The sequence below is a fragment of the Phodopus roborovskii genome, unplaced genomic scaffold (assembly GCF_943737965.1).
Source record: "Phodopus roborovskii unplaced genomic scaffold, PHOROB, whole genome shotgun sequence".
In the NCBI taxonomy this organism is placed as follows: Eukaryota; Metazoa; Chordata; class Mammalia; order Rodentia; family Cricetidae; genus Phodopus; species Phodopus roborovskii.
Genome location: NW_026125281.1, coordinates 9,069,220 through 9,096,237, shown reverse-complemented (window position 1 = coordinate 9,096,237; position 27,018 = coordinate 9,069,220). Strand labels below are relative to the sequence as shown.

The following is a 27,018-nucleotide window of genomic DNA, read 5'->3' as shown; positions in this document are numbered from 1 at the left end:
GCATTTTAATCCACCTAGCTTAGATTGCTCCAGGTGGGCAAAATCATCTAACACAAGACCCGTTTTATAATAATGTTGCTCGTGTGATTTTACTAAATACTGTCCCAAAAGGAAGAAGAGGCTGAAAGGTTGGGTGGCTAAAGCTTTTTGAACCACTTTAAGGTTGAAAACTTCCAAGTCAAGGATTTGCCACGGAAAGCCGTGACACCAGACATTTATTTGTAGAATTGACTAGTAGTAGAGTCAGGCTTGAGTGCTGGCTGACTAATCTTACCACTGTGTTAACTATCAGTCAGCTGAACCTAATGAGGTTATCTATTTCTTAAATTGCTTAAGATACGAAGTCTACTGGATTTATTTATTTGTTTGTTTATTTTTATGGTTTGCTTAGGTTATAAATGGTCATGATTTTCCCAGGTCTGGCGTCTTCAGACTTTGATTGCAGGTTGGATAAATACATTAATAATCTTTTTCACTAGGTGGTTGAACTAGAAAAACCGGTTTAGCCTTTCCCCAAATAGCATTCGACAAACTGTTAATGTGTCACTTGGTTATGGTGCAACTGCTCATAAAGCAACTCCTGCGTGAACAAACAGAACCGGGTTGCCTTTGTAAATAGTTCTCATGGTGTGAGCCGTGCTGGTAACTTTAGGGTGACTCCCAGTGGAGGAGGCTGTACCAATGTGGCTTTGTGACATCTACTTAAGCGTCATCTCCTGAATTTTCTACAGGGTTACTTCTTAGACACAGGCTCTCAATATGTCAACAGGTGATGGGTGGGTTTTTCTTCCTAAAAGACATGCTCACTGTAGTCTGTTCATAGGCAATTAGTACTCTTTTTGAGAGGCCTTGCCTGACCACACCCGGGAGACCAATGCTACAGGGCTCACTATTTTTTTTTTTTTTTTTTTGGTTTTTCGAGACAAAGTGTCTCTGTGGTTTTGGAGCCTGTCCTGGAACTAGTTCTTGTAGACCAGGCTGGTCTCCAACTCACAGAGATCCTCCTGCCTCCGCCTCCAGAGGGCCGGGACTAAAGGCATGAGCCGCCGCCACCACCGCCCGGGGCGTTAACCACCTTTTTGCAGCTAAGGTGCTCCGGTTTCCTATACAAGCTGGGTGTACGAGTTCCGAACCTAAGGACTGCCCAAGGTAGTTTGGCTTTAGCAGAATGCGGTAGATATCTTGAATGTTCCAATCAGACTATTCCCAACTCTTCTAATCTCGGTCTCTCAAGGGACTGCTTTGGGGAGAAAGAGTAAGTCCCAGACTGGCTAGTTCAAGGCGTCTTGGCGCCTAGGAGCTAACAGCAGCTCTCACAGTTCGCCTATCTGTCTACCATCAGGGTTCAGCGTTCACTCCGTCCAGCTGATGGTGTCAGTCTCAGCGGGGCTGAAGACACAGCAAGGGCACTTTCTACATGGTCTGGGGAAGCTGGGGTCCAGGGTGCGTAATTTATAACTAGCCTGTGTGTGTGTGTGTGGTTTGTAAAGTTCTAGTCACACAGCGAGTCCTCTTTTTTCTTTCCTGAAACAGTCTACTGTACTGAACACAAGTGTTGCAAATAACTCAAAAAGGTCCCAGTCAAATGAGGAGGGGTCAGCGCTTACCAAACCCCTGTCCGCCACCACTGCTTGGGTACTAGGAAGCGCATTTGCTTATGAAGGGTAGATATTTTAATAGTACACTTTAATGAGAATATATGCTCAAAATAGCGTAAACATAACAGTGAAGGACAGCAAGTAGCTTTTGAAAGTAAAAATTTTTTATTTTGATTGATTTCTCAATGCATTGTTCAATATAATGCCAGTTTTAATGGCAGAAATTTGGTTCCACAGACACTTGGTAATGCTACAGAGAGCTATTACTTTTCCCAGGAAGTTAGGGTAACGGCTGGAAAGAGAAAGCACAACTTTCTAGCAGCATGGCAACATAAGCCACAGGCCCGAAGCCCCGCAGCTTTTATATTTTAAATGGCACGAACATGTTTTCGGCTGGCGACAGAAGTGAGGAATGGGAAACAAGACGTGGGCAGCAAACGGAGCAGTGTATATACTGTAGCGAGAGCAGACAGACCAAATGTAAGGGCTGCAGGGGCGGTCATAGAAAAGGGAACCAATGCTTTACTCAAATGCTTTTTAGAGCCTTTCTGTAGATACAAATATATATATATATATATTTATCCAAAAATATGTTTTATACAGATAAATGTTTCTCAATTAAAGATGGGTCCAAAGCTATAGTTTAACATAAAGCATGTCTTCCGTTAAGACTAACCACCTGAATTTTCAATTTCTTTAAAGTTAGTGCATTAGTTTTCCAAATTACCTGACACCTTTTTTTATAGATATAAATCAAGTAGGCATTACACTTTAAAAGGGTTTGCATGTTAAATGGCATTTCACTACGATGCTATGCATATCAAACTTACAACAAGCCCCATTAAGAATTATTAAACATACCAAAGGGGCTATGTAAGTTGGATATTCCTCTTCACAGTAAACATTTTCTGATTGCCAGTTGATAAATGTTGAAAATGCACAAAAAGACTTCACTTCCTAAGTACTCTTATGTTAATAAGACATCTGCTCCAATATACGGCAATAAATCTTGCAGTAACTATGGGATGTAACACCTATAACCACTACCTAGGAAATAAAGCACAGAACTATTTTGGTGACTTTACAAATCTTTTTTTTCCAGGTGTAAAGGCTACAAAAAACTCCTAAAAATTAGAGAACACTGAAAACATTAAAAGTTTGACATGAGACTTTATAGTATTTCCATTTTACCCTGAACGACAACTTAAAAAATATGACCTTCTTAGAAAAGGTCACCTTGCTAATATTATAAAAAATCGGTGAGAGCAAGAAAAATTTTTCACTGGTTATGTGGGGGTGTTTGCAAATGGTCTCTCCCCAAACCATTAGAAAAAACGTTAAAGACAAAAATCAAAATGAAATATGTGGTTGTCCCTAAACTATTCTGAAGGCAGGTAGCTGAGTCTAAGCTACAACATTTTCTCACTCGTAGTAATCCTCCTCCCCTTAAATGCCCGTTCAAGTGCAGGAACAATACGACAGCAAAAATCAAAAGAGCAGAAACTGTATTTTCAAGGACAGAAGAATCGCTAATGCTGACAGACAGAGTAGAAAGCAGATTCTTTGGGGGCCAGTAATCCGTCAGTTTCCCATCCACTACGAAGACTTCTCCTTCCTGTTACGGGGCGAGTCTGCTCCGTTTGATGTGACCGCTCCGTTCACACCGTTCTCTGAAATGACAGAAGCACAGATGAGTGATAATCGAGATACACAGGGTGCCTGACCACCACGGACAGGGGAAAAAGGAGACAGGGTGGGGAGCTGCTATAAAGCCACAGGTCTGCAACCGCACCCTACGGCAGCCCTGATGGGACACAGCGGTTCCCCACCAGGTAGCACAGGCCTTCAAGGGATTTCTTGAAAACACCGGAGAGTTGTGATTAGGGACGATCACTATTACTATAGTTAAAGGTGGATCGAAGCCTCTTCCTTAAAAACTATGATGGTGTGCCAGGTCCAGCAGGCTTGGGAGGCAGAGGCAGGTGGATTTCTGTGGATCATACCCCATAAATGAAGAATATATGTCTTCTTTGGGGTGTAAAAGGAGCATTCACTGAGCTTGAGGACAAGTCTCCGCAAATTTCAGGGAATGGTCTTTGGTCATGGTGAATTTAGTCAGGCACCAGAAAGACAAGCAGGAAATAACAAAACATCCACTAAATCAAACAATGGACCCACATAAAAGTCCTGGCTCAAAAGAGAATTCAAATTACAATTATAAAACATTTGGCACTGAAAAGTGTTCAAGGCTTGAGGAGTCCAGTCAACCCAGGGATGAGGGAGAAAGTTCGCACTGAATTCTGGGTGATTCCAAAGGGGATGTGAAGATCCCTGATCAGGAACCATCTCAAGAAGGGGACTCTTACCAGCACAACAGCCCCAAGTTTGGAAGGAAGATCAGTAATCAACGACCAGAAAAGACACAGAAACAAACAGACAAACAAACAAAGAAATAAAAATCAAGAAAGCCTTTTTTTCCTTCAGTGCTAGGAATTGTACCCTGGGTGGGTTTCGTGCATTCAGGATAAGCGCTCTACCCTGAGCTCTTAAATGCTGGTTTTAACTGACAAGGATTAACAGGCACAAATTCCTTGAAAATCACAAGTTGCTGAAAGGAAGGGATTAAGGAGAGGTCTTGATAATTTCATTATCTTGCGTGTAAATCTACAAAGACGGAGTCACTGTGAAGCTCTCCAGTGACTTACACAACAAATAACGTTGAGACTGAACAAAGGGAAATCTATGTAATATTGTTTATAAGGCTAGCAGACCTGGCGAGGATACTGAAGAAAACAAGTGCTAATTATAGGCCAATCTTTTATATGAACACAGATGGAAAAATCCTTCCAAATAATTAAAACCCAACACAGCATCTGTCCCTGACATAGGTGTGTGTCAGGGATGAAGGGATAATTTTACATCAAGAGAAGGCGGGCCGGGAGATGGCTCAGCGGGCATTAGCACGTGCCGTGCAACCCTGAGGACCTGAGCTCAAATCTCCAGAAGCCACAGGAAAGCTGCTGTGGCCACATGAGGTGACTCCAGCACTCCAGAAGACAGTCAGTAAGAGACCCCTGAGGGGAGAGACCCAGACAGCATGACACCTGACACCATGTTGGACTCTACCATGTCAACACCTGTTCTCAAATTTTGCAAGAAAATGCAACATAAAGCGTCTGGATTGGCCAGGAAGGTGTACAAACTATTTTCATTTATAGACGGCCCCAAAGCACGCACACCCACTAAAACACTTTTAAAGTCGGTCCAGTAAAGTGTCAGGAAACAGATCGATGAGCAACACCAACCACACTTCTGTACACTCAATGAACAATCCGAAAACGAAGTTAAGGAGACAATTCTATTTTATAGCATCATCCAACAATATTTAGGAAGAAATTTAATCAAGCACTAGACATTTAGCTTGGAAACTATAAAATTTAATTGGGAGAAATTAAAGAGTAGAATAAATGAAAAGACACCCAGGTTCATGCTCCCCAAGGCAATTTACAGATTAAAGGGAATTTGAATCAAAACCCCAGGTGCCTTTTGCAGACACAGAAAGGCAGATCCTAAAATTCACACAGAAATGCTACATACCGGAAATGACCAAACTTGTGAAAAAGAAGGATAACCCCCATCTCTTGACTGAAAAACTTCCAAAGCCACAGAAAGACAGAAGGCAATGCAGCGTCTACCCACACGGCCACAGCAAGACAGTGTCTACGTGCACCTAAACACATGTGCTGAACTCCGGAGCTCAGATCTGACTCAGTTTTCAAATTCATTAGGAAGAGGTTAGTCTTCCCTGCAAATAGTATAGGAACAACTGTGAATAAGCCCGAGACTCAGCTCACTAAAATGATGCCACTTTGTAATAACAGTCTGGTGCTCTCCCTAATGACCCAGGAGTTCCGTACCTACACACAGCCAAGAGCCAGAAACAGCTTTGCAGACACACACATGAACGGGCGAGCTTACATCACCTAATGCTAAAAGCAAAACAGCCCAAATGTCCATCAACCAAGTATGGTGTATCCACACAAGACTGAGTAGTGACTATGCCACAACACAGATGGACCTCAAAACTATGATGCTAAGGGCCTGTGTGATGGCTCTGCAGGTGAAGGTGCCTGCTGCCAAGTCACAACATGAGTCCCATCCCCAGTATCAGAAGGTGAGCAGGCAGAACTTCTGGAGTTGCCCTCTGACCTCCAAAGGCTCACACCACGGCACACCCGCACTCACACCCCCGTAAATAAAAACGTAATTCAAAAAAACTAAAAATGTCTTGCTAAGGTAAATAAGACGACTCAGCAATTTGAAGAGCTTGCTGGCAAGCCTGATCCCTGGAGCCCATGTCAGGCGGAAGGAGAGCTGCCTCTTAGGGCTAGCCTCGGACCCCACACACGCACGCATGCGCATCCACAGTAACACGCAGAAAATGTAAACTATGCCAACCCAAGTGAGTCACAGACGGGTACACATTGCACCGCTCCATGCACAGAAAATGTTTCGCAAAGAGCCATCCACTGAGACACAGGACTAAATATGGCTGCCAGGGGCTGGGGAAGGGGAAGGGAGGGAGCCGCTGACGGGCACAGGGGTTTTCTCTGGATGACTTCCCATCTGCCTCTGCTTCCCACGTGCTGTGATTAAAGGCATCCACAGCACCACACTGGCTTTCTCTGGGAAGACTTTATAAAATATTTTGGAATTAGGTGGCAGTTCATATCACTTTGTAAATATTATTGTTCCTCCCCAGCCAGCCACCTTGAGACAGGGTTTCTCTGGCTGTCTTGGGACTCGCTCTGTAGGCCAGGCTGACAATGAACTCACAGAGACCTCCTGCCTCTGCCTCCCCAGTGCTGGGATTAAAGGCGTGCGCCACCACGCTCAGCTAGTAAATATAGCTGAGACACATTTTTATCCCTCAAAATGGCTCACGAGGGCACCCACCATGTGATATGGAAATTATATCCCAAAGAAGTCACTGTGGAAAGGAATTACTGAGGGCCAGTGAGATGGTTCCGTGGGTCGAAGCATTTGCCGCCCATCCTGATGACCTGACTTTGAAGTTCCTGGACTCACGGGGTAGGAGGAGAAGCTACTGTGACCTCCGTGTGTGCTCTGGCACAAATGCACACACAAAGTAAGTGTAAAAAGAGCTACAAATGTAGGTGTGCGTGACACTCGTGGACTGAAACAGGAATCACCCTTATGTCAATCTACAGAGGTGATAAAATTTCAGCCAACGTCTGAGCTGTCTGAGGGGAGAGAGATGACTGGCGTACACAGGTTCAAGAGCTGCTGGGCAAAGCTGGAGAACAGAACCCACAGACCCAGGGCTTAGCAGGAGCAAGCTCACTGGCGGTGACGCGGTTTTTTTGGTTTTTTGAATAGTGGCCTCCCGCTGCCTGTCCTGAGTACTCTGCAGTGTCAATGGGCTTCAATCAAAGCCACTGGGAGATAGCAGTAAGGCGCAGGCAGTTCAAAGTTAAAGCACCAAGCAACCAGAAGATCGTAGAAAGGGTGATCTTTTCTAGAGACGGAGAGGGGCTGTTAAAACATGAACAAAAAGATGCTGACAACACACAGTACCACACCCACGTAGCTAGTCACCAATACCGCTGCGACTCAAGGGGAGCGAGCAGGAGAGGCAAGTGTACTCCAGAAACATGTCTTCCCTTCTTTTAAAACAAGAGGTAACAGAGCTGTCTTTGTCAGATTTGGGAATTAAAGATCCCGTAGCTATGTTTTTCTAAGCTTTCACTTCCGTGTGTCCCCACGGCTTAGTCGGTACTGACCTGTTCCTTTTCTGGAAGACCTGCCTTTGGTCACAGCCGGTTTTCTCTTCACGGGCGGGGCCTGGAAGGCAGAGTGCTCCCTCCATCGCCGAAGCTGGAAGTTAATGAACTTCCACATCATGAAGGCTTGCGTGAAGCAAATGGAGGCCAGAACGGCGATCCTGAAAAGCATGCAGAAAATGAACAAAAAAAAAAAAAAAAAAAAAAAAAAAAAGAGTGTCTGAGGGCAACGCTACAGAGTAAAAGCATTCTAGTGTGATTTGATGGTAATGACTTATCGACAACACTTCCATCTTGTTGACAAGATTATGTTGAGAATAATCACTTCATTGAGAAATTAATCTTAGAAGTTAAACAAAGGCCTTGTTGTTATTATTCAATGTAGGAAGCAAACTACAACAGGCATGAAACCAAAGCAAGGTTTCCCAGGCCTCAAGCGATCCCTTCACTTCCTAGATGATGAGGTAACACAGCCAAGCAGTGGCACATTTACAAACAGTGGGCTGTACCTAACCGCCAGCACGTTGAAGTTTCCAGTACTTAAATCCAACTTCTGATTCTCTGCTCTCGCCAGGCCAAAACCAACGGTGAGGACTGAAAGAATCAAGGTCAGAAGTCTTCCCAAGACAAAAAGGACTGCCCAGAGGGAGAATCTGCAGAGAAATGTGCAAAGTCAGGGACACAGAATGGAGCGGAGGCGCCTCTGCTGGGATTAGGTCCCTCCTGAGCGAATGTGTGTTCAAACAAGTGTGCGTGTGTGCGGCTGAGCCTGTGCAGGCTGCAACCAGCAAGGGCGTCCTTCTCAGTTAATCCCCAGGTACTGCCTGGGAGAAGCCTCTCACTGAAGCCAGAGCTGACCAAGCGGCAGCCCGTCCCGTTCCCACCCCATAGCTGGCTTTTCACATGGGGCTGGGGATCTGAACTCAGGCCCTCATGCTCACACAGCAGGAACGTCCGTCCCCACTATGCCCTCAAACAGCATTTCTTATTCCGCAGAAAAGGACTTCTGTATTCCGATGCCTGGGCAACTCTACACATTGTAGCACACTGTCTGTCAGGGGTCCACGGCATTGCTTACCCTGGTTTGGTTTTTCGGAACTCTAGCAGAGGACAGCTTAACGTTTTTGTTCATTGTTAAGTGCCAGCAACGTGTGTCAGAACTTATTTACTGAGTAAAAGCCAAGACAGCGAGCACACAGTTCCAATTTCAGAGTTCCACGGACGGCACGCTCCCTACGAGTTACACCTCTCTAATTCTTCCCTTTGACCCCGTTTCTTCCATTAAAATCTTTTCACATTCTTAAGGATATATTGCCCACTGCATTGTTTTCTTTCTTTTTTAAAAACCATTTTATCTGCTGTAGGAATGCTGTCTGGGGTTGGGGGTGCTGCATGGATGCCGCAGCCCACGTGTGGAGATCAGGTTCTTTTCTCACCCCTTTATGTGGGTTCCGGGGCTTGAACTCAGGTCGCCGGGACTGGGCGGAAAACGCTCTTCTGCTGCGCCACCTCACCAGCCCCATCCCTTCCTTATTTTCTCCTGAGTCTTCTCTACCACTCCTTCTCTCAGAAGGAAACCATGCTATGACAGGAAGGTTTGACCCCACCCCTCAACCTCACAAACGCTAAGTCCAACACAGTGTGTCTCCAGCTAAGACTGACTCCATTTTAAAACACAAACCGTAGAGAGCATAAGCATTGTTAAGCAGTTCCGTTTCCGTTTAGTGTGCTAAGACAGCTGTAGGGTTCCAGGACACAGGCGTTGACAATCGGCTGACTTCAGACACCTGTGACCAAGCAAAGGAAAAGGCAGTACCTACCCTTTCTGGTACTTCTCATCACTAAAATAAAACAGCCGAGCCATGTGGAAAAGAAACTCGACAAAGTAGTGCAGCACCAGGAGAACAAGGCCCAGGTGGTTCAAGCTGCGGAGAGAACGCACGACGGGAGTTAATGGCCAGCTCCGCTCCATCAGTCGGCGCGCTATCTTATCTGCTCGTCCACTTAGACCCACGCCAAACCCCAACTCACTTCAAAAGGTAAGCCCCCGCGATGTGGAAGAGGTAAAGACCGATGTAGACAAGCTGGCGAGGGATATCTTCCTGCAAGCACAAAGGCACCAGAGGTCAAGAACACGGCCGACGCTTTCACCTTGAACAGCGCCACCCACGCTGCCGCTTCCCTTCCACCCAGCTGACTTTGTGTCTTAGACCAACAGGGTCAATAACGATGGCAGGTATAACACCCTCACTGCAATCCACCCTCTCCTCCAAAACTCCCCAGGCTGCTAACGCAGCAGCCAACAGCTTTCAAAAGGGCAATTATCCAGGAACCCTTTCCTGAGTAAAAATTCCTTTAGCTGCATACACTCAAGTGTTTCCGTAAGAGTGCCTGTTCACCCAAGGAGCGCTGCGGAAAAGGCGCAAAGGCGAAGGAATCAAGCTCTGGGCTTCCCATAGCTGTGGGCTTGGGCAAGGCTGCTCATCTCTGTACCGGAGACCTAAAACCAACACCAAGGCAGCCAACAGAAGCGAGGAGACGTGAGCCATGGGGAGCCACTGGACGACACACAGCCCAGGGAAGGCAGCACTAACTAGACACGGTTGCTTCAGCGCAGGCCATCATCAGCGCAGGCCAGGTCCAACTCCCCCATCACTGTCCACGTGGCTTGGAGGTCACGTCTGAAGCGGATGGCCACACTCTAGTCTGGCACCCAGACTCCGGTGCTTACACAGTCGCGTAGGTGTGAGGCGAGGGAGAGAACCAAGGGGGCTGGGCGCAACAAGCTGGGTTTGCCGGGCAGCCGGGGAGTCAGCCAGCCGCCCCAGGACGGCTCCTCGAAGAGGTGGAAACTATGGCTAGACGACGGCAAACCGGCAGGGACAGAAGGGGTGCCACCCAGCTCGCTCTCAGGCACAGTCCTGGGAGTTTATGATGGCAAGTGACTCTCCACCGGAAGCCACATTCAGCTTTTGCTCATGACTAACAGACAATGAGTACAGCAATGAGTCACTTAATAAAATGTTTCCAAGTCGTTTTACTTTTCAAATACTTTCCAGAGAAAGTTTTGTGGCGTGACTCTAGGTGTGGGCCAACACAGCAGGCTACGTATACCCTCAATACTCATGTCCACACAGCTATGAAAGCAGGAAACCGTGGACTGCCATACAATTTGGATTATTTCATTTTTCATGGAAGGTCTAATTAGTATATTATGAATTCCAAAGCTATAAATAACTTTAAGCAACACTTTTACTTGCTATTCTAGGATTAAAAGATTTATGTATATGTATGTATGTATGTATTTGTTATATATGCAGCATTCTGCTCACATGTATGCCTGCAGGCTAAAAGAGGGCACCAGATCTCATTACAGAGGACTGTGAGCTTAGACTTGAACTCAGGACCTCTGTAAGAGCAGCCAGTGCCCTTAACTGCTGAGCTGTCTCCCCAGCCCCTATTCCAGGATCTTTTTATTAAAGAGTTATTCTCTTGTAAATGTCTATTCTCCTAAGAAAACACATTTCTTGAAATTAAAAGAAAACTTTACTACAAATGATCACATATATGCCTATAAAAAAAGCAAAGACTCCCCTAGAACCCACCTTAAACTGACATTTTAAAAGGCTCCCTTATCACAAGGGTCCATCTATTTTGAGTACTAATGTTTGTGAAAGGCACATACAGCTTAAATACTTTTGCCACTGCCACCTTGCAATCAACCCCTCCTCCAGGTCTAAGGACAGACTCTGAAAAAAGCTTCAAGATGATTAAGTAGGAAGGCTCAGCGCCAAGGGACAGAGACCAGAAAGAGGAAACCGTGGCTGTCAAGAGGGAGGGATGGGGAAAACATTACTTATATTATCTAAAGTCAAGGCTAATTTGATTATCAGCAACAAAACATCTTCCTATCAAGGACACTGAACTCTCTGCCACCAACACACCTCTCCGACAGTTAACAGTATTCCACAGTATTCCGTTCTTATTCATCCGCCCGTGAGACTGCTTCAAAATAATCACTGTACAAGTTTCTTCCAGTAAAGATTTCTTCCAAAAATAAATTTCATAGAGTAAATGTTAAGAGACCATTTAACACATATGCAGCTGCTACTTTCAAATTATGCTAATTACTTGAAACAGTTACTTTCAACTGTCACGTGTGAGTGTTAAAAATAGTTTCGGTTAAGTTCTAAGTTATGCAAATTATTCCATAAAAATCAGACTGCTTTTCTGGAGAAAGGCCATCTGGCAGGGACTGATAAGAAAAAAAAGCTTTAGAAGCTAAAATGAACAACTGCTTTGGAAAGTTCCTTTTTATGTACTAGGGTCAGTAAACAAGATGCAGAATAGATTAACAAACTCTAGAGGTATCATGCCCCACGGGTGTGCAAATACCTAAAGAAAGAAAGCTTAAAATAGCTGAGCCGTCCAATAGTAAAGCACCAAGATACTATGACACTTTCCATAAAGCTCTCCACGATTACACAAATGTTCCCTAAATCGCTGTCCAGGTCATGCATGGTGCCACACACCCATCACCTTCCCTCACCAGGAGAGACTCAGGCAGGAGGATCATATAGAATCACCATCCTTAAAGTAGTGCATGCGTGCGTGTGTGTGTGTGTGTGTGTGTGTGTGTGTGTGTGTGTGCGTGCGTGTATGTGTGTGTGTGTGTCTACCTAAAACGGCAGTTGTTAGCCAAACATGGCTTAAGGCACTGAGTAAGGCTAGCATGACTAAGAAGCAGACTGTGTTTGCACTAGTTTACAGGTAGCTAGCAGCTACTATTTTGCACAGCACAGCTCTAGAACACCCGAGCCTCACAAGGAGGACAGACAGGGAAGAGCTCCTGAAAACTGTGGCCCTAATAATTCTTAGACACTCAAAGCCAATAAGGATCCTCGCCTGAATCTGTGTAACGGCTGGAAAAGCATTCCACTTTATAAAACAGTAACGTGCCTGAGGACAGGACCTCTGCTCGGCAGTTTCCTGATTCTAGCAGACAGCGGGCACACCTACAGAATAGAAGATAAAGTGCCTACTTGCACTACGCATTTATTAAAGACTATCTTACGGGAGGGCAGAGATAAATCAGTAAATGGTTGTCATAGTTCCACTTAGGAAAGCTCAAAGGGACCTAAAGACAAAACCTTGTAACTGTGGCAAATGTGGGTATGTACACAACTGACAAGGAGTAAATGAATCCATGTGTGGCCTTGGCTTGGGCTCAGAGTGATTAACTAGTGACGGCCATTGTCTCACTAGGCCCTTACCCATTTAGCCTACCCTGACATTATTTCCAAGGGAATCCCACGTAGAGGTTTATTCTTTTTTTTTTTTTTTTAATCTATCTATCTACACAAAAATAAATAAAGGCACTTGATTCGTTTATCACAGGGAAAAGGAAGCCCCGAAAGAGCAACCGTCATGTGACGATGATAAAATTAGAGAAGATGAGTAAAAGAGCAGGCATTTATCTGTGCAGGAGAGGAGGGTTAAGGTGCAGAGGGGCCTCCCAGACACAGGTTGGCAGGGTCAGCTTAAAGCAGTTAGGAGCAGAGGGACAAGAGCTCTGTGAAGGAATGCCATGGAGGCCATTTCCGGAAAGGGGGTACTAAGGGCACCAGTACCTTACCCGTCTCTCTAACAAACACCTTTCCCCACAGGCTAAAAGGGGACTGCATCACCCCACCCACCTCAGCAAGGGCTGCCTAGGCGAAAATTTAACCATGGTTTCCTTTTTTGTCAATGCTGAATTCTTTTGGACTTAACACAGGGAACTGTTAGCTTTACCCCAGCTAGTTACTTGTGAAATAAATTTCTAGACAACCACAGACCCCAAAACCAGGAAGAGGAAACTAACACATCTTAAAAATGTGCTTAAGTTTTCATTTAAGTTACCACTAAACTAAAAGTGAGCAATCACGTTAAGTGTAAAAGTTAAGCAAAATCAGAAGTTTTTTAAAAGAAGCATTTAAGCATTTGGGGCTGGGTGGTGGCACACGCCTTTAGTCCTAGCACTGGGGAGGCAGAAGCAGTCGGATCTCTGTGAGTTCAAGACCAACCTGGTTTACAAAAGCTAGTTCCAGGACAGCTTCCAAAACCATAGAGAAACCAAAAAGAGAGGAAAAAAAAAAAAAAAAAAAAAGTTTTAGCTTTTGAATGAAGGGGTAAAAAGGCCGAGGCCAAGGACAGATGGGTGTTCAGTTTTAGAGATTACAAACCATTTTTTAATTAAACCAAACCCAGCTTACTTTTTTGGTTTTCTGGAAGTAGAGTTCAGGGAGCGCATGGAGCCAGTATGCCAACTGGGATATGTAGAAAAACTTCATTTGAAAGCTGTGTGAGAAAGGGAAATTTTCTTTAAAGTCCAGTTTTTAAAACAAAAAGCAAAACGAACAGGTCCAAGAAGCCATGATAGACGAGGCTGTCCTGTTCTACTGTTTCATACGTTATCTGACCCATCTCTAGGCAGCTCTCGAGCAGCCAGCCAGCTCAGTTTCTCCGCCATTGGCCACTGCAAGCACAGCCTGAGGCTGCTGCCTGTCAGTTACCTAAGGCTGAGGAGTCAGCCATGCTAGCTATGGAAAAACACAGGGGCATGACAGATCCGGAGACCTGTTAAGGCTACACCAACTGGGAAAACAGACCAAAAAGACCATCCGATGTCACAATGAAACCCATTACTTTGTATTAAATATATGCTACTAGAGCACTGGCTCACAGAGGAGACGGACCATCTCCAGGTCAAACAGCCCAGCTGCAGCAGGGAGGGATGCAAACACATGGAGGTGAGGCAGAGCTGAAGACAGGATGCAGGTGCGGGAGGGTTGCCTGGAGACACATCTTAGTCACCCAGCAGTCTCCTCACACGCTAGAAACCTCTGGCCCCTCTGACTGACCATCTTCTCCCTTCTCACTCCCTATAGTTAAACGAGAAACACAAAGCCAATCTGGAGATATTCCCAGAGGTAATGCAGCTGCGTGGAAGAATGACATTTATAACCACAGCTTATAAAAGTTCAACATGTCACTATCTATTTATTTGTTTCAATCAGAGCATGACTCAGTAAGGGTTTAAGACAAATATGTGTGACCATGTGACTCCCTTCCTTTATGAATTCTTCTCTAGTGTCCGATCACCTAGTACTGGGTGAGTACTATGTAGGTGGACAGCACCCACAACTGTTCAAGCAGAGAGGGTAAAGTGTACAACATCAGGAAGAGACAGCTTCACGGTGGTAAAGGTGCAGTCTTGGTGGGCATGGACACATGGGATGATTAGGGAACAATCTAAATCGTACTTAGATGCTACACAAACATAAACGCAACAGCATTAGGTGCTAGGGATGCCTGCAGTTGAGGAAAGCTGCCATGCAGGGGCACTAGGCAGAACGAGCTTAAAGACAGAGGACCAGCTGGCTGTCGTCTGGACCACTCGGCTCCCAGAAGCAACCCGCAGTCCCCAGGATACCAGCAGGACAAAAGAGACCCCAGCCTCAGAGACAGTACAGCGGAAATGAGGGAACCAGGAGAGGGCATGGGTGCGGGAAAAGAGGAACCATGGAAAGATCGTTCTTTCCATGCACACGGGAAGGACAAAGGCGCACGACGGGCAAAGAACACCAGATTAAAACTGTTGAAACCAGGGCCCGGGGAGACAGATGGCTTATCAGCTAAGAGCACTTGCGGCTCTTTCAGAGGAGCCGGGCTCGATCCTAGCGCGCCCATGGTGCCTTCTTCTGACTTCCTCTCCTCGTGACAGAGGTGGGTGACGCTGCTGTCCCTGTCCTCATGCTGCAGGCAGCACACCTGATTCGTGTATTAGCATGGAGCCCGCAAGAGATTAGCAGGAGTGGACTCGGCTTGTTTGGGATATGAGCAGGCTTTAGTTAAGAAAGGCCCGATAAAATAAATAAAATAACTTACGTCATCAGGTTATGGGGATAAGCCCTCCACAGGATAGTTGGATCTGAGATATAGTTTTCCTAAGAGACAGGAAAATGGGCCTATGAGTAGCACACAGACATTTACAGTTCCCCACACGGGGCCGCAAAGTGCAAGCTAAAATCAAACGTTTCAGCTCTTCTACTGTGGTCTGAATGGCTTGTGTTGGTCAAGTGAAATGAGTATGAGACATAAAATCAATACAGTTCCCGATTTTAAGCATCCTTCAGTTCAATATGCAGAGTAAGGAGTCCCGGCACACTCATATTACACAGTGGACAACAGAAAGTAGCAGGTATAGACCAGCTTCCTAAGGGTACATTTCAGCCATGTGACCAGAGAACTGAAAACAGTAAGTCTTGACAGAAGTTTACAATGTTGCAATTAATACAATGCCATGCAAACCTTTCTCTTAAAAAATCCGAATGTATTTGATGAAAATTACAAAAAAACAAAGCAAAAAACCCTTCTAAAACCCAATGAGGTGACCTTAAGAAGACTGCCTGTCCCTGGCTGTCCTGGAACTCACTCTATAGACCTGGAGATGGCCTCCAACTCACAGAGAACCACCTGCCTCTGCCTCCCAAGTGCTGGGATTAAGGGTGCATGCCACCACTGCTTGGCCTGGTATAACTTTTATACTGAAAGCTTCTACAACACAGATTTAAGCTGATATGTCCTGCATGTCTACTACATCAGTACATCAGTAAGGTGGGGTGGGCACTGGACTAACATTAAGTGCTGGATCCCGGGCATCTTAGGCTATTGTTAATCTCCACCATGATGATTTAAAAGATTCATGTGTTTAACAATCTCAAAAGTGTGTAAAGCCATGTAGTGGGATATGAACGGTGTGTGTGTGTGTGCACGCACACACTGTTACTTAACAGTAAAGCCGACAATGTCTTCCCTGTCCTTATTAAAGAGAGCGAAAGGTTCTGACTGCCTTGCTTGAGCATTTATAGGCATAAGTTGCTTGGGAGCTACCCAGACTCTCTCCAGGAAGAACTGACTAACATTTCTGCTTATCTAACCTTGGCAAGCTCAGGGCTGACATGAGATCCTCTTTGTGAATAGGGAGATCTGTAAGTGACAACAAGATAAAACAATGACACCCCACCACTGAGAACTGTGTGAGCTGTGCCGAAACAGCCGGCAGCTTAGACTTCCTGCTATCCGAAAACAGATAAACCTTTTTGTTTAGTTTTGTTTTTTTGAGACAGGGTTTCTCTGTGTAGCTGGCGTTAAAGCAGTGTGCTACCAACCACCCTTCTCGGGAAACTCTTAATTATACTCGTTCCTGAGTGTTACATGAGATTCAAGACCAATACTGAGTGGCATACTTACAGAGATGAGAATGAGTGTGCCCCACACACAAGCAAAAAGATAGAATGCACTAAGCTGGCCAGACTCATTGAACTTGCTGTGTTTGGTTTTGGAGAAGTGCATTCGTCTGTTAATTTTCTAAAAACAAAAGCAGGTGTTATTCACAACGGACATCTCACAAAATACACATAATATATGATGATCACAGTACGGAGAGCTAGTAGTGTTTAAGAAAAGGGATTTCAGAGAGATTGTATACTTACGTCCAACACATACTCCTGAATTATGGCATGAATAATTATCGCCACTAGCATGTAGAAGAAAACTGTAGCCAAGTCTTTGAAGCCATAGTAATAAAGGGATGCTGATTCAGTAGCTTGTTCCTCTGAAGGCCAAAAAAGGACACACACACAAAAAAATATACGTGAGATTATGAGAACAGCACTCAGTACAACTTAGTTATGGAAACAAACAAGAGGATATTAACCCTGAGCAAAAGTTCTACAGCGATATGATAGACAGCTTCTCCTAGTGTCTCGAGCCATGAAGGAATGGAAACCTGAAGAGGCTGTCTACCACTCAAAGCTTCAGGGATTACTTATGAAAGACCTGACATGTTAGCCATGGCCACCAGAAACCAAAAAACTGGGGAAGGGAGCCACACGCTACCTGGCAGACCTTCCTTGCCTGCTTTCTCGTCTTCTTGGGAGCCTCTGTAGGCCCCTTGCTGGACTCGGCTGGACCCTCTATTACGAGTCTCTAATTTATTTTGTCTGCTTCACTGCTGGTCTCTGAGCACCAGAGAGATGCAGCTACTACTTAAAAGTTATTTTAATTTTTGAATTTGCTTGAGTTTTCAAAACAAACCTTAGTAGTTATGAGTTGCTGGCACCTGTTCTTGGAGTTTTGAGGTTTGTTTAGGAGCATTTAGGTGGCAACATCATTCTGGCAATGGTATCATCATTCAACTAGGCATTTATAAAACTACACAGAATAAACTCATCCTGTACCCTGGGCTCCCTCAGAGGTAGGCCACTGCCAGACACATTCCCATTTCCTGAAGTATGCATCCATAGTCACCACAGTCCTCTGCTCACTACCAGCCAACTTCCCACGGCGGCTTACTCTTTGCATGGCATGACTTGGAAATAAAACTTGCTAAAGAGAAAGTATAGTTTGGGTAAAATTATCTGATTATTCCTAGAGTTTATCCCGTACTGAACTGGAGGACACTGCCCCTATAGAAATCCTGACAGCACAACAACCTAAACAAGGCATCTATTCTCAGGATTTCCTTCGGGAATGGTTGGAGGAAGCAATACAAAGAATTCTCTAATGGAATTCCAAAACCATGCATAACATATAATAAACAATAAACACACAGAATCAGGTTTCATACACTGTTTAGGGTAAAATAAAGCCCAGACACCAGAGAGTAACACAGACTTTAGTGTCCATGGAAACTTCCAAATGTGTTCAATTGCTCGACTACTGAATACCTACCTGTTGCAGGTTGAGTTACATTATACTGAAGAGCAACGAAGATGATGGCTGCTTTTGCTGTTATCTGGGGGATAAAACATGAAAAACAGCAGTTGTTACTCTGTCCCAAATGAGTACATCCAGGGCAAAAGGACTGCAAACTCTGTCCCCAGTTCCAAGAGGTAAGGCCCCCTACTCGGGGTGGACACAGTGGAGACTTCTGACCGCAAGGAACATCTGGAGTTAGGGCAATTCCCTGAAGGAGCTTTCTGTAATTCAGACCACACAAGCCATGTGTACTGTTGACATTTCAAAAAATGGTAGCTTCGGTTGACCCAATAAACAATGATTTATGAAATATCGATTCTCGATTATACGGGATCACCGTGAAGAAAAACGTTGTGTAAGTTAATAAGAGGAAGCAAAGATGGATCACAGGCAGGGTCTGTGTGCTCACCCCTCCCTCCCTCCCTCCCTCCCCTCCCTCCCCTCCGTCCCTCCCTCCCTCCCTCCCTCCCCCACACACCTGCTAGCTAACCGGTCAGCGGGTATTTCATTAACTTGACTACTGGTCAAAGTAAAGTGGTCAGAACACAAAGATGGAATGTTTACTCAGCACTTAGAAGCACCAAGGCCTGTGCTCCGCCAGAAAGGCTCAAATGCAGATGAATGAACTAGTCCCATGACAAGAGGCTGGGTTGCATCAGGAGTGGTAAACAGACTGTTACGATATTGCAGGATCTGTGCCAACAGCCTACACCAGGTACGGGATAAAGGATGGCGCTCTTTGCTTTTCCTTGGGGCAGGAAATGCTTCTCAGAGGGGTGGTGCAAGACCTTGTTGACATTCCCCAGGTTCACATGGGGGTAAACATGGCAGCAGAGGGAGAAACGAGGTAAGGCACACACGCCAGAGGCAGACAAGCGTACACACAGTACTGAGTTGCTTCCATGTGATTTTAAGGAGGGCTGTTTCTTCCCTTGGTAACCTGAGTCTCATGCCCCCGGTTCTCCACATCCCTGCCACAGTCACCTTCTGACCGTGTCCCCACTCCACCCGCAGAGACCCTTTCCTTGGACTCCTATCTTCCTAGCATGGTGTGGCCGGCACACCTCTCTGTCGCTGAAGGTCTCTCTCTCTGTGTTCTGGGCCCCTTCCACGGTCTTCTCCAGTTAGAGCTCTGTTCCCTTGCATCTCTCAGGGTGGGGCAGCTCCTTTGACAGACACCCCTCGGGTACCCCTCTCCTTCAAGTCACGCATGGTGCAACTACGTTCACTTCTACTCTACCATCTGAGCTGGGGCCTTGCTTACATCACCGGGTCACTGTATGCTCGGAACCTAGTGTGGAGAGGCTGGAGAGATAGATGGGCCCCGTCACCAAGCCTGACAGCCTGAGTTCAATCCCGGCAGCTCACGCGGCAGAGGGAGAGAACCGAGTCCCGTCACGTCGTCTTTGGACCTATGCACAGTAAGGTGATGAATGCAATGATAATTTTAACCTAGCATGGGATCTAGAAAATACCGGGCAGTTCATCGGTGTTACAGAGTAAATAGAAGATGAAGCGCCACAGAGAAAACATGCAAGCCAAGGGTAAGACTTTTGCAAGATATCCAACCAAGGACACTGAAGTGGGCACTACGGCAGTACCAGTGGGAGAGGAGGCGCCCGGAGGCCGAGTAAGGCTTGGCAAGCAGAAGAAAGGGTCCGCAAGACTCACCAGGGTTTGCAGCTTGCACAACAAGGTGGCAAATGCAAAAAACGCAAATAAAAATGTGTGGCACATGGAGAGCAAGTTTTGCACAGAAGGGAAGAAACTGACCAACTAACTGGGATTTCTATGCAATAATGCATGGTTGCAAAGGGCGGCAGGGAGCTTATATCCAAAGCTGGGACCCGGCAGGCAGAGGTTAGCTTAAAGCCTTGGGAATTACTATTTCCGGACAGAAGTTGAACTGTGGGAGTTTACCCATCATCTCCGGAAGTGTACAGTGTCTGTAGAGGGAACAGAAACCAAGTCCCTGCCACACCGGGTGAGTGTCTCCTAAAGGCCCACGTGCCAAAGGTTGGTCCTCAGCCCACAGAGCTACTGTGGAGCCCGGAGGGAGCTCTGCTGGCCGCGAGGACTGTGACTCCCTCCTGTCTCTCTTGCTTCTGTCATAGTCTGCTCCGGGGTCTCCCCCGGGTCGGGTTGGGTGCTCTGCTACTGTGTTTCTCTCCACCACAGGCCCAAGGCAGTTGGGTCAACTCAGGGTGGCCTGGCTTCCGTTAGCGGTGACATTATGGGCCAGTGATGGCCTGAACTGAAACGGAAAGTCAGTGACTAAGAGAATGCAGTCTGGCATCCCCAAAGCCAAGAGAGAAAAGCTCGGGGTGGGGGGTGGGGGTGGGAGAGAATGGATTTACAAAGTCACGTTTCCAGAGGTGAGATGAGGGGACTGCAATGAAGTCACCGCAGGTCACAGCAGGAATTAGAGAAGTCAAACAGCAGTGGGATGAAACCCTAAGAGTGACAAGATGGTACCAGACTCTCTTAGCAGGCAGTCCGTGTGTGTATGTACCCACACACACAGAGACACAGACACACACACACAGTCTATCTACACGCACACAGTCCGTGTGTGTATGTACCTACACATAGACACACACACACTCACACACACCCAGTCCGTGTGTGTATGTACCTACACATAGACACACACACACTCACACACACCCAGTCCGTGTGTGTATGTACCTACACACAGACACACACACACAGTCTATCTACACGCACACAGTCTGTGTGTATATGTATCTATACACGCACGCACACACACACACACACACACACACACACACACACACGGTAGTAGCCTGGTCTGCAATTTGACACGTAGCTATGGCTAACCCAGAACTAATTAATATCTTCTTTCCTCAGCCTCCCCAGCGTGTTTTACCTGCAAGTTGGGGGTGGGTGTCTTCTAGCTAAGTAAGGTTTACAGGCCGAAGAGTGAAGCATCGAGAGTTAATACGCGGGAGGGAAGGACAGAGTTGGCAGGAGACTGACCGGGATGGGGAGTGTGGGGGAGTGAGCGCTGTGCAGGCTGTGCCTGAACCTTGCTATCCTGGGAGTCGTGATCTAGAGATAAATCAGGCCTATGATCTGAAAAAAAAAAGAGAAATTCTAGAACACGGTCACTAAAGTGAGTTACTGAACCGGGAGGGCATGAAGACCAGCCAAACAAAGTACCGCATTAAAACTTGTGACAGGCCTGGGGACTTGGCTCAGGTAGGTTTGGCTGGTTGCCAAGCCTGACACTTGACTTTAATCTTTGGGATGCCTGTGCTAGAGGGAGAAAATTGATTTTTGAAAGTCACCTTCTGACCCCCCCCCCTCAATATATACATATTCATTCTCTCTCTCTGTTTCTCAATACAAGGTTAAAAAAAGATTTATAATAAAAAGAGATATGACGGGCCCAGCAAGACGGCTTGGCTTGATTCCCTGAACACATATGATGAAAGGAGACAACAGGTTCCTTAAAGTTGTCCTCTGACCCCCACGTGTGTGCTGTGGGTATCTGGGCATGGATGCGTGCATATCTACACGCTGTGTCTTCTGCTGCTCCAAGTCCCCCGTTTTCAGTTTATAATATGAGGTCATCAATACCACAGCCAGAGAAAACTGTGTTTTCCTTTATACCCAGCAATGTAAATCTTCAAAGATAAATACAGTACCACATTCTAAACACAACAAAAATTAGATTATCCTTTTATGCAAGGCTTCCAAATAAAATTAAGATCTGGCTTCCAGCTGGCTTAGCCTGTGACATTAGGCAGGAGGAGAGGGCCCAGCAATTATGCCCACCAAAAGGCGCACAGCGCAGGTCATGCTTGCTGCCATTTCCCCGCTTCCCAAACTTCCCATCCCACCTAGCACTGCTGCAGCAAGTCAGTGTGAGACACACCCAGGCAGAATATCAAGATGCCACCCCGGTGCTTACCACATCAAACAGTAAAAATGGTCCTTCTGGACATTTCTCCCACTGTCCACTCATAAGGAGAAAGTTAAATTAATTTAGACTCATCTTACAAAATGTGCCACAATCTAATGAGAGATCCAAGTCTATGTACGCAAAGTCACAGAATTTCAGTGTTGTGGTTTTTTTTTTTTTTTTTGAGTGGCTATCAGCTGGGGGGGGGAGGCTTGGTATCTGTTCATATTATAAAGATGAGAAGTATTCTGTACTGTTGGGCATGATTACTGTACACACTGCATTCCCGAAAGGCATGCGGAATTTCTGACTATCAAATTCTACTTCTCCATCAGTTTATATAAAATTATTGTTTAAAAGACAGGGGGAAATGTCATCAAAACAAGGTATGTTTAAAAATAAAACTTGGCTGGATGTGGTGGCGCACACCTTTAATCTCAGCTCGAGGAGGCAGAGGCAGGCAGATCTCTGAGTTTGAGGCCAGCCTGAGCTACAGAGTGAGTTTCAGGCAGGGCTACAGAGAAACCCTGTCTGGGGGTGGGGGGTGGGGTGGGGCAGGACGGGACGACAGAACAACAACAACAAAACACTAAACTGAAACACATAAGTAAATAAAACTTGTGGGACTGTATAGATGATTTAGTGGCTAATAGCATTTGTTGTATTCCCAGCAACCACAGAGCTCACAACTAACTCCAATTCCTGGGGACCTGACACTTTCTTGGTCTCCGGGAGCTCCAGGTACACATGTAGTACACAGACACACATGAAGGCAAAACATCCATAGATGTAAATACTTAAGACGAAAACTAAAACCAAATAATAGTAAACATGTGGGTCAGTGGATAAAGGTACCCGCTGCCATCCTTGATGACCTGAATTGAATCCCTAGAACCTGTATGGGAGATAGAAGGAGAGACCTAATCCCCACGAGGTTGTCTTGTCTCCTCTACACATATGCTGTGGTACAAAGATTCAATATCGGCAAACCTGTCAGGTACAAACAGCCAAACAGCCTACGCATCCCTGACCCCCATCTGCAAGGTCACTCCTTTCAAACGATTCTGTAAACCCCTTTACTCTTCCTCTTCCACAGTCCCCTTTCTAGGAAGCTTCCAAAGAACCCTTACAGCTTTTTACTGTACTATTTTTCCTACTTTAAATACAAAATCTCTAATAGTGTTGCATTCTGTACATAGATACCGACTCTAAAAAGAAAACATTATTTACAAGAAGATTTGTATAAAAGTTCCTACAATCAAACATTTCCCTCCGATTATTTCTTCCTCAATCTAGAGAGAGAGAGAGAGAGAGAGAGAGAGAGAGAGAGAGAGAAGAGAGAGGCCTGTTTATACTGTCATCCGTTTTCCAACCTGGATGAATTTCCAAGGAATAACCATAGCTACCTTCTTGCAAGTCAAACATTGAGTGAGGCTCTATACATATTAGTTAATTTAAGTTCTGATATTCCCTAACTTGAATTATTGCAGAGTGCAGACTTGAGGAGTATTCCCATGTGCTTGTCTGTTTGGTTAGTAACAGACCATGTTAATTCTTGGTTTCACCATAAATCCCCTAATATTTCCTCACAATTCTTCCACAAAAGGCTTAACAGTCCTGCAAAACAGCAACATCTCTATATTTCAGCATACACACTGTACTTCTATAATCAGACTGGCCAAGAATTAGCCACAATTATTTTAAAAGTCAGACAGCAAAAACCCAGCCAGTCAGTTTCTCCTGTGCATAAATAATGTGTCTCCAAAACTCACAACTTTAACATATGGTTAAGGGAAATGAATGACTTGCGTTCCCTCTGTTCCATTTACCATTTTGACACTCACTCTTTTTGGGAGTGACTTTAAAAGCTTCTATTTAGCATTAACTTAGTGTTAAAACTTTTAATCTCAGCACTCTCAGGAGGCAGAGGTAGGTGGTTTTTGTGAGTTCAAGGCCAGCCTGGTCTACACAGTGAGTTCCAGGACAGCCAGGACTGTTACTCAGAGAAACCCTGTCTCAAAACAACACAATACAAAACAAAAAACCATTAACATAATAGTGACTTCCCCTAGAAAATGTGGCAAAAGAATACAAAGTAGTTTACATAAAAACAGAAGTTGTGGTATTTCTAAGTGTCCAAATTTCTGGTTTATATTTATTTCACTTTACTTAAAGCACTGCAAAAAAGCTGTAAAGGTCATCCTATCCCTAACTTATGCCTCTTAAGTCTGGCATTGTTACCACGACAAGCTGAAGATGGCCAGTCATAAAAGCCTGTTGCATATACTGTACATATAAAAGGCCACACTTTATTTTTATTACTTTACTATTATTTTTAAGACAGGGAGGGCTTGGAATTCGCTATGTAGTCCACACTGGATTAGAATCCACAATTCTCCCAAGTTGGACTCTTGATGAGCATCTACCAGCTATTTAATATCATAGCAGGAAAAAAATGGTCATGAACTCAGAGACTACAAATATTTAGTTTTGTGTGTCTTGCTGTTACCTGAGCCCAGGGCCATCAGAAGCAAGCCAGCATTGGGGGTGGGGGCTGTACAGGCCAAGCATAGAGCTCTTGCCTAACCCTGCACCATTTTACTACAAGGCACACTCCAAACCCTGCATTTTAAATACCAACCATCATGTAATACCGTCAGACTCCTATAAGCCAAACTGTCTCATTGACTCTTCAACAACAGCTGTGTGGCCTGTGCAAGTGATTGTTTGTTAAGGGGAGGCAAATTTAAGTCTCAGATTTGGGTTGGCTAGCAAGCTTTAGACAAGTTTTAGTTGTACTTTCCCTTCACCCCGACACCTCCTTGGTAATGCCTACAGCTGTATGTGACACTATCGGGGATATGTAGTACCATATGTCGATTCAGAAAAGTCTATTAGAAGAGAAGCAAACATAAGATAAAAAGTTATTTAGTGATAACTTTTACAGACACACACACACACACACACCCATCCCAAATGGGCTCAATGGACAAAAAACAAACAAACAAACAAAACCGTATTCACCTTTCACCACCGCTGTCTCATTCCATTAGTTTCCTGCTTTAACTCAAACCTTTAGGGCACTATTCTCGACAACAGAAAAAAAAAAAAAAACTAGTAAAAATGAGCAATAAAATATCCTCACTAGGTTACACGCTGAAGGGAGAGGAGACAAAATGGTAATATAATCAATATATTTAATGAGACTCAGAGGCTTACAGATTAATAAAAAAAATTATGGGGGGGGAGGGAGTGGGCGGATGTACGTACTGAGGAGGGGGGGGGGGAAACCCGTAGGATGTTTCAGCTTCACCTTGCAAACTTCATAACCCACATTCAACAGCTGTTAAATAAGTCATCAAAACACCCGGGTCCGTGGGCAGAGAATTTACACACTCCTGACAGTCTCCTCGCCTCTGCTTGTGGAGACGAACTCGCTCAGCTCCTCAGGGATCAGACCCGATCCTCGGGAGCCGGGAGCCGGGAGCCGGGAGCCGGGGGCCGGGGCACAAAGTTGGGCGAGCGGCCGTCGGCGGGGCGGGGGCCACCGGGTGCGGACACCCCGTGCCCGCCGTCCGCGCAGGCGGCAGCCGCCGGGGTGAGTGGGTCTGGGGTCCCCGGCCCCGCCGCCCCGGCCCCGGGCCCGCCCAGCGCCACGACCGCGCCCGCCGCCCCCGCCGGCCCCTCGCCGGCTGCCACGTAACCCTTCGCGGGAAGCAGGAACTGCGCGGCGCGGGAGGGGGCGGCGGGCCGGGCCGGGGCCGCAGGGCCGCGGGGGGCTGCGCGGCGCCGGCCGATCGCTCCGGGGTGTCCGGGGCGTCGGGGGAGCGGCCCGGAGCAGGGCTCACCTCGAACATGAGCCCCAGCAGGAAGAGCATCGCCAGGCAGGACACGATGTCCGCGTGATTCTGCAGCACGAATTCGTGGCTCAGCAGCGGCGGGTTCTTGTTGCTCTTCTTGCGGATCGCCATGGTGGAGCCGCTGCCGCCCGCGCCTCTCCCTCTCCCCGCAGGTGCTCCGTCCGCCCGTCCGCCCGCCCGTCCGCCGCCGCCGCTCCCGCGCTCTCGGCTGGGCTGCTCACCGCCGCGCCGCCGCCGCCTCCCGCTGGCTGCTCCGCACAGCCCCGCCGCGGCCGCTCGCTGGGGCTTCACTTCCCATCCCACAGCCAGTACGCAGCCGCCGGGGCGGCCCGGAAAAAAAAAAAAAAAAAAAAAAAAAAAGGGAGAGAGAGAGAGAAAAAAGAGCCCGCAACCGAGGCGAGCATGCGCACCGCGGACAGACGGCGCCCTCGCGCCCTGGACGCCCACAGCGCCCCCTGGGGGCCGGAGGCCGCGGGACGCGCCCGGCGCGCACGGGCTTCGCGCCCGGCCGGGGGTTGGGAGTCGTTTGCGGCGCGAGCCCCCTGGGTGTGCGTGTGTGTGTGTGTGTGTGTGTGTGTGTGTGTGTGCACGGCCGCCGCGTGCCTTCGCGCCCCCCTGGCCCACCCCGGCCTCGGGGCTGCCTGCCGCGCGCGTCCTTCCACGCAGTGGGGAAAAAAAATAAAACCGAAGCCCATTAAAGGTTTTTTGTTTGTTTGTTTGTTTCTCTCCCCCCCCCCCCCGATAGTTTGAGCATCTCACGTCGAACGTTGCAGCGGCCCAGACAGGACATTGTGGCCGGCTCCTGGAATCCCTTGCTTTGCGAGATTGAGGCGGAACTGCTTGTGAGTTTAGTACCATCCTGGGCTGCATAGCAACAGCTTGTTTCGAAGTTTTTTGTTTTTTTTTTTTTCTCCTCCAGACTCCCCCTCTCCACTGGGAGTTTAGATTTACTTGTTACATCGTATATTAAGGCTATTTAGGAAATCGTGAAAGAAGGAACCATTGCCACACCTCTTTCCTACTAG

General features: G+C 46.5%; 1 protein-coding gene across 1 annotated transcript; it reads right to left on the bottom strand.

Annotated features, from left to right (window-relative positions):
- Positions 1-1,744: 1,744 nt before the first annotated feature.
- On the bottom strand, positions 1,745-26,149 carry Tram1 (translocation associated membrane protein 1). Its single transcript, XM_051196928.1, has 11 exons — positions 25,982-26,149; positions 18,179-18,242; positions 16,939-17,060; positions 16,697-16,813; positions 15,332-15,390; positions 13,657-13,741; positions 9,434-9,504; positions 9,223-9,327; positions 7,912-8,055; positions 7,403-7,563; positions 1,745-3,268 (listed from the first exon to the last, which is right to left on the bottom strand). Exons 1-11 carry the CDS (start codon positions 26,102-26,104, stop codon positions 3,195-3,197), a joined length of 1,125 nt encoding a protein of 374 aa, XP_051052885.1. The 5' UTR covers positions 26,105-26,149; the 3' UTR covers positions 1,745-3,194.
- Between the last annotated feature and the right edge of the window lie 869 nt (positions 26,150-27,018).

Bases quoted from the DNA above. Each gene is read 5' to 3' on its own strand.
- Tram1 (XM_051196928.1), bottom strand. From the start codon at position 26,104: ATGGCGATCCGCAAGAAGAGCAACAAGAACCCGCCGCTGCTGAGCCAC. The intron at 18,243-25,981 runs GTGAGCCCTGCT...TTTATCCCCCAG, and splicing joins TGCTGGGGCTCATGTTCGAG to ATAACAGCAAAAGCAGCCAT. The intron at 8,056-9,222 runs GTAGGTACTGCC...ATTTCTCTGCAG, and splicing joins GATGAGAAGTACCAGAAAGG to ATTCTCCCTCTGGGCAGTCC.